Genomic DNA, 8,151 nt, shown 5'->3' with positions numbered 1-8,151 from the left:
ATGATATGAAGAAAAAATTTATAAACGTTGTGGGAGAAGGATATCAAAACTTTTCTACAAGTTTCCAATTTTGACGGATCCAATAAAATTTACTGAAATGGAACTTGTAGACGATGAAGACGTGGAGACAATGGTCGCTCTGTATTGTGGGACTCAGAGCAACCAAAATGCACCGATTCAGTTATTTGCTGAGTTAGCTGGTGTTGAGGCAACTGAAGATCCCACTCCATTAGGTGAAGAAGATGGAGTTCAGGATCCGTATATGGTGGTTCCGATATCTTATGTTGATAGTCAATAAACTATATTCATTACATAAATATGATGTTATTTATATTACAAAACCCCCTAAAATTGATGGCTTGATGGTGTGGTTCTAGGGGTATATTTTTGTGGAGCTCGAATTTCACGTTGCGGGCAATTACGGTGATCAACATTCTCGTCATCCGTATGTAGGGGTGTGTGAAACATAGATGAAAAACTATATGTCTCAAATGCCATCGATGAACTTGAGCCGAGAGGAGTGGAGTATGGCGATGGATACAGGCCGGAAGAAGCAGAGTACTGAGGTGGATACGAGCCGGAAGGAGCGGAGTACTGAGGTGGATACGAGCTAGGATGACTGGAGTACTGAGGTGGTAGTGGGCTGAAGATATCAAACTCTGAATGATATTCGTGGCCTGACGAGCCGGGGAAATAGTCATCTCCCCCCAAATCTGGATGATAAGAACTATCTCTAGAATGTAGTTCCGTCTCTGCCTCCGGCTCCGGCTCTGGCTCTGGTGCATAATGCAGATCTAGAAGGGGTTGCCCAATTCGTATCGTATGCAGAGGGACTACCATCGACCGCCCACCAAAAAAAATGGTTTCCCTATCTCACAGTACCACTGTATGTACTCTAACGAGGGCTGCAGATCCAAAGCACGATCCATCTGAGGTACCCTCCCCAATCGGTTGTTCCACATCGTAATATATTCTTCATGCACTTCTCCCCAATCATTTCCATACCTCTCCCTCCTGCTCATCCCATGGATCTCCCCCAATCGTACTGGCAGTGTCGGGATATACTGTATGCAACCGAAATGCCGGAGTACTCGATCACCATGATACCACTCCACTACCTGAAAATTGATAACGAGTGCGCTAATGCACCATAGGTTTGAGTGGACGTGGGCAGATGAGGGAATAACCGCCATAATTTCTGGAACAGAATACGGCATCCAAATGAACTGCACAGTTAATAACATTGTTATATTAATACGGGTCGAGTGAGATAAAATAATAAAATTAAGTTTATATTGGAAAAACTTACCCCTCTCCAGCATGATTCTCAATCATCAGACGGTATATCGAAATCGTGTATGACCTCCCGATACCCTGATTAGTACTCCATCTACGAAAACCAATTGTTAGAACAATATAATCTGAAAAAAAGTCAACTAATTCTTATAACGAGTAAAAATTCATCACCTATTAACGAGTGGATATATATATATGATTGGTGACTAATGGATGCCAAGAATGACATCCGGTAAAGTGCTCACAACTGCAGCAGTATGAGGCATCCGCCTATGTCCATCGCAGAAGGATCTGTCATCCGACAAAGTTCCCGATACAGTATGGCTAAAACTGCGGACCCCCAACTGTATGAACGGGTGTTATGCAAATTGGATAATAGGGGTAAGTACATCAAGTGGACCGTATTGTCATTTGCATCCGGCATGAGTACACCCCCTATAAGGTGCATAATGTAAGCTCGAACGGCCCGCAGCACCTCCCATTCATTGGTAATACTCAGCAAATGCTCAAATTTGGCCTTTAGCCATGAAAATCTCAAACTAGTAAATTTCCCCTCACTTGGCGAGCATCCAAGTAATTCATAGCAAAGGGTAGTCAGCCTAGAGATTAAACTTACGCCCGTGACCGCATTCCCATCGATGGGAATCCCGAGCTATAGTGCAACATCCTCTAGAGTGACGGTACACTCCCCGCACGACAAATGAAATGTGTGAGTCTCTGGACGTCATCGCTCGACTAAAGCAGAAATCAAGTCGTATCGTAGATCAAAAGTCCGGATCAATGCCGCTGATCTGAACCCAGCTAACTCTAAGTATGGTATTAGGCGTTCATCTAGCAGAAACCCTACACTATTAACACGGCCCCTCAATACGCGGTACGGACCCTGACATTATTAAATTAGCAAAATAGTTAATACAATATAATTTAATTCAACAAATAACATGAGTATAAAATAAAAATTTTATTACCATCTCATTAATAGTACTTGATATGTGATTATTATTATTAATCAAAGAACCCATTTCTTTGCAAATCGCAATTAAAAAATGAATTCATTTAATTTGTTTCAAAAATACAATAAATTATTTCAAATTTTAGAAACAAAACACGGTAAATATCTAATAATTTCTCATAATTTACCTACAATAAAAAATTTTATGTTAGATTACAATAATAATATAATTAAAATTAATATAAACTATCTAAACATAAAAACATACAATTAAAAAATAAAAATAAAATAGATAATACCGAGTAGTTTATTTCAAAGAACCTATAAAATTATATAACAACAAATTTAATCAACATTTTAATAAATCAATAAAAATTGTTAAATAAATAAAAATCAAATAAAATTACATTATATAAAATTACATTAAAAATCACAAAACACTAAACTAAACACTAACAATTTATATAAACTAATCATAAATTACTAACAAAATAACAATAAAATTATTTTTTTAAATACATTACTAGAAAATCACAAAACACATAACTAATATAGATTGAAAAATGTTTACACAATCTGTCAAGGTTGATAATGATTTTTCTCCTTAAATTACTTATGCCAACAATATGTTCATGTATAAAATAAATTCATGTACATGCATTTAACTTTGAACATTGATATTTGTGGGTGTTAAATTTTTAATTAAAATTTTAAATAATTTTAATAAAAGTATTTGTCAATATCTTAATTCATACTTATAGTCAACCCTAAAAGTACACTAAATGGAATTCAAGATTCATATCCTACTTGTTATTGTAGATAAAAATATTCATATCTCATATTTTTCACAAAGCCAAAACTCTACTCCCATTGCTCAAAATAAGAATCTTAATTATGAGTTTTGGGAAATGTTTTAATTGATACTATTAATGTATTATTATCATTTTAAATTTTTTAAGTTGTTGTTAAGTATTGGTATGTTAATAATTGATTTATATTCTTCAATATTTCTACAATCATTTTTTATAAAAATAATTTTAAAGTATATAAGTTTATGAAAAGAGTCAGTTATGATTAAACTTGGACAAATTGATATCCAAGTTGATATAAAAAAATTAAATGAGTTAACAACAACTATTAACATACCAATACTTAATAACAAAATATTAATCCAAAACTATAAACACTAAACATAAATAATTTATAATTTATAATTTATAATTAATAACAAAAAAATCACAATATCTTAATTTAACTCTTTAAATTATAAACAAAATTATTTACTAAAATAATACATTACCTTTTTCTTCTTTCTTTCTTCTTTTTTTCTTTCCTTTCTCTCTTCAAGTGGATGTCGTTTGGGGGACCATGCTTATAAGGTCCCCCATTTGCAACTTTTTCCCATTGAAGGGACAGCAACAGCATGATGTAACAATAGCTGCTAGCAGATGGAGCGGGGGAGGGGGAATGCATGCAGCAACAGCAGACCATTCGCGCCTACTTGTCAGGCTGCATGTAGCAACAGCAGACCATTCGCGCCTACTTGTCAGGCTCGATTAGTCGTGTCTATCTGACAGGCTCGATTAATCGCGTCTATCTGACAAGCGCGACCTGTATTTTAACCCGTTGATCGTATTTTTACCTGTATATATATTTAAATATTTTTAATAAAAATAAAAAATTAATATTTTATTTAAACAAAAAATATTTTAATATAAAAAATTAATTCACGCCTTTCAAATAAGCGCAATAAAAGAAAACGTATCATTTTGATAATTAATCTAGCTAACAACCTATTCAAGTATTTAATTTTTTTTTAATATATTTAAGTAAAAAACCCGCCTTTAGCTCCACGCTCTATCTGTGGCTGCATCAGCCTGTCTATTGGTAACCTTGTTTGTTTATTTGCAATTTCCACAACTTGTCGATATGTTCTACTCATTCTACTTATGGCCATGGAATTTCGACAAGCACAGTGAAGAACCCTTGTATTAAATCAGAATTCAAAAGCAAAAGTGTTTTGAGCGAAACTAAAAACTTCATGATAAATCGTAAAGTTAAATTTTGTTGAGTACAAGAATTGGTTTTGTTATTTCTCAAAACATGAATTTCATTCATGAAAAAGCCATTTATGATGCGACTCATTAGACAGGTATTCAGCAAAAGAGAGCATCACAGAACGACAAACAAATGTCTTTGTTTCTTTAGACATCAAACTGTTAGCACTTCACTAGTAAAATTAGTTGCCACCTACACGTTTCCGGTATACATCACATGGCTATGGCTGGTCACTGACACCCAACTCATACTGAAGAGTACTGAAATGGACCCTGAGCTGGTGTTTTGATATGTTCCAGAAATGGAGACAACTTCAAACCAATGATTTCTACCTTGGCATTAGAATGGCCATACAAAAAGACGTCTGTAATCTGCAAACATAGCACCAAGACAACATAAAACAACAGATGTCAAGCAAATAGTTACGGTCTGCAGGTTACTCAAGCTGCATGATATTGCATTTCATACAAAAGGGGACAATTAATTGGTACTGAGAAAAGGTTTCGTTGCTAAAAGGAAAATCTGATCAGGCAAAAGTACCTGAGAGCATCCAAAAAGTTTAAGCACCCTCAGCGATAAACAGCTATCTACAATCAAGCCCATAGCTTCATCAGTCAGATTTCGGCACCAAGATAGATCCAGACTAACCAAATTTCTTGAACGCCTCGCAAGTGATAAGGCTGTATTAAGACCAACCTAAAAAGGTTCATCCATTTATAAGAAATTAGAATAATACCATACAAAAACAAGCAAGAAGCCTTAAGAAATAATAATACCATACAAAAACAAGCAAGAAGCCTTAAGAAATGGTTTTCTTTCTTTACTTTATTTCCCTGTGTGTAGGCGGGGAGTTATTGTGTGTGCATGTCTACGCATATGTGTGAGAGAAAAGAGGAGAAGCATTAATCAAGTACCTTCCCAACATTGTTCAGTGCTAGCTCTTTCAAAACCTCCCCAGACATTTCAAGAAATGCAGCTATAGCATCATCACTATTGCAAGCAAGGGAAAAAAAGAAAGAAAGAGTGAACTCTACAGCTAATATAACAGAAATCATATTTGAAATATAAGAATGAAACAAACTCCAATGTACTTTCAACATATTGGGTAGAATTGAGAAAGACAACTGCTCCAAACCAACCATATGGCTACCTCATTGATTAGACACACATAACGGCACTCCACTCTTATATTATTACTCAATAAGAAATAGGGGGAATACTTATTTATACAACAAATGCCTTGTGCCCCGTTGGAATAAATAGTAAAAAACACCCATGTGCCAAACTCAACTATCACACAATGTCAACTATAAGGAATCAACTAGCAAAACACAATAGATGAGACCACATCATAAGATTATATGACATAGTAAGTAACAATAACCCCTCCCAGACGATACAGTAAATACCTGAATGCATTGTGGCAGAGTTTCAATGACTGCAATGACCGACAACCACTGGCCAGATAGCCGAAAGAAGTGTCTGTCAGTTTGGATATGTTACCAATGTCAAGTGCTCGTAAATTTGAACAGGTTTCCGCAATGATTTTCAAGGAAGAATCAGTTAATTTCCTGCAGGAAATTACAGTATCAAACATATTTAAGGATCAAAAGAAACTCAAAACCAGGGAACTCCAAAAGATTTTAGATAAAACAAGTGATAAGTAAGCATACCAACAATCCATCAAAATCAGTTCCTTGATACCATCGCCTCTTGCAATAAGAAGTTCCTTGATAAAACTATCAGTTACAGACTCCAACCCTGCTACTGACAACACTTCCAAATGCTCCAGCTTCTTCAATGATGGCAGAACCAGCATTGCATCAATACTTTGGCAATCATCGATAAATAGTTCCAGTAGAACCGATGCCAAGGAGGTAGCTAAAATGTCAATAGCGCTGTGGGTAAGAAATGAACACTGGCTGAGATTTACAGATCGTAATGCAGGGGCAGAAGAAACAAGAGCACTAAGCCCCGCATCCGAAAGACGATATGCACCAGTTAATGACAAAGTAGTTAGTGCAGGCAAGCTGTTCGGTGACCGAGCTAAGGTAGAAGGTAAATTATAATCCGCGAAGCAGTGGCCACAGTAATCAAGTTGGAGAATCTGAATTCCAAAAACAATAAACTTTAGACTAGTCGCAAAAAGAACATCAGGAAATGGACAAATAGCAATAACTCAATACGACGTGTAGATGAATATACAGCGTACCGTCAAGTTGGTAGTGTCACACTTTTCAAAACATTGAGTGAACTGCTCCTCAGTTAACCATGAACAATCTTTGAGGCGAATTTCAGTAGGGGATCCATTAAGAAGGAGATCAAAAAAGTTACTATTCATTCGCCTCGAGTCACAGAGCATATGACAGAGCTTGTGTCTCAGAGCATCAGGCACATGAGCAAGCGAAGCAATCGCATCTGCATTATCGACAAGAACCCTCAAGCTCAAATCAAGCAATGATGGAGGCAGCCGCTTTGACCAGTCTTTTCTTTTACCCTTTTGAGGAACCCACTTAATTTGTAAGGACTGTACCTTATCCGAGGAAGAACTCCCCTGTCTTACGTTCAAATTCGCTGCTCTATCCCTTATAATCTTCATAGCAGTAGAGAAAGGACCCGGCCAATCTTCAACACCCTTTTCTTCAAGTTCTTCGGACGGAATTTCGCTTTCAGCCTCCATTGATAATATGTTATCATCTTCTTCCTGGGTGTTGAAATGGGCAAATCGAGAAGCATTTTGCCTAGCCGTATCTCGAAACCGCTCCATTCTCCCCTGACTTGTTCTCCTATTATTCTTCTTACTTGGCTTTTCATCGGACAAATTCACTTCCTGTGCTAGAAGTTCAACGTCGGAAACTGAACCGTCAACTAAACTCTCATCTTTAGAGTCCAAAGCACTTTCTACAAGCAATTTCCCCTTTCCTTTCTCTTCTCTACTATATCTCCTTTTCCCCTTCACATTCACTCTCTCCTTGCTTCTTTCCGGTTTCTCAGTATCTTCACTCTCTTCCACTAACATGCTTTTACCTTTCCTGTCAATTTCAAACTCTACATCGCCTCCGCTGCCGTTGCCGTCGCCAAATGGACCCTTCTTAGTAACCCTCTTCCCCGACCGCAAACTCAATACCCCTTCATCCTCGCCGCTCTCATCATCCTCGCCGCTCTCAAAACCGACATCGTTATCCACACTCAACTTCCTCTTTCTCGAAACGTCCCCGTTTCGTCGTTCGATACGTTCCTCCGCCTCCAAAACACTATCCTGGCCGGCATTGGACGAAGCTTTTGTAGAAAGACGAAGGCTCCGCCGAAGTAAGGGTGCGGAACCGGAAACTGAACCAAGAGTTTTAGGGGAGGGAGTGAGTGAAGGCGGCGATGAACGAGTGGCGGGTTGTTCGCGGCCTTGAGTGGGAGTGGCGGGCGGGTCGATGTTGGCCTGAGCTTTTCGGGGCTTGGGTTGGACCGGAAGGATTTCGCGGGATCTCAGGACCGGCATCGCTGCTGAAAGAGAATGGCGGGAAGTGAAAACGAACCAGTATGAACACTCAACAAAAGAATAATCGGAAGGAGTCGTATTAAGAAAAAAGGGCGGCCTTTTGTTTTTTTAACAAATTTAGGGTTTTTCTGAAAGAGAAGCTTCTCGCGTACGCTTTTCCATAATGATTTTCCCGCCAATATTAAGGGCCTGAATCTGAATGGTCAGCCAGCTGGCATTTTTCTGTTTTTGTTTTTGGCCCGAAGAGATGGGAAGAGAAATAAAATAAATTTTTAACATAGAATTTTAAAATATTGTATTAAGTTTTTAAAGTATTAATATTAAATTAAACTAATTGTAAGTTCAAATAAAT

General features: G+C 37.4%; 1 protein-coding gene across 2 annotated transcripts; it reads right to left on the bottom strand.

Annotated features, from left to right (window-relative positions):
- Nucleotides 1–4,266: 4,266 nt before the first annotated feature.
- On the bottom strand, nucleotides 4,267–7,938 carry LOC105774307 (uncharacterized). 2 transcript variants are annotated; one of them, XM_012596756.2, is made up of 6 exons: nucleotides 6,519–7,937; nucleotides 5,980–6,413; nucleotides 5,716–5,877; nucleotides 5,221–5,296; nucleotides 4,847–5,002; nucleotides 4,267–4,677 (listed from the first exon to the last, which is right to left on the bottom strand). In XM_012596756.2, exons 1-6 carry the CDS (start codon nucleotides 7,797–7,799, stop codon nucleotides 4,552–4,554), a joined length of 2,235 nt encoding a protein of 744 aa, XP_012452210.1. In that variant the 5' UTR covers nucleotides 7,800–7,937; the 3' UTR covers nucleotides 4,267–4,551. The 2 variants fall into 2 exon arrangements, 1 of the variants encoding a protein (XP_012452210.1); XR_001127314.2 differs by lacking the exon at nucleotides 5,221–5,296 and having other exon boundaries at nucleotides 6,519–7,938.
- Nucleotides 7,939–8,151: the final 213 nt, after the last annotated feature.

This window comes from Gossypium raimondii, chromosome 6 (genome assembly GCF_025698545.1).
Source record: "Gossypium raimondii isolate GPD5lz chromosome 6, ASM2569854v1, whole genome shotgun sequence".
Lineage (NCBI taxonomy): Eukaryota > Viridiplantae > Streptophyta > Magnoliopsida > Malvales > Malvaceae > Gossypium > Gossypium raimondii.
Note: the sequence above shows the minus strand (reverse complement) of the source record. Positions and strands in the feature narration are given on the sequence as shown.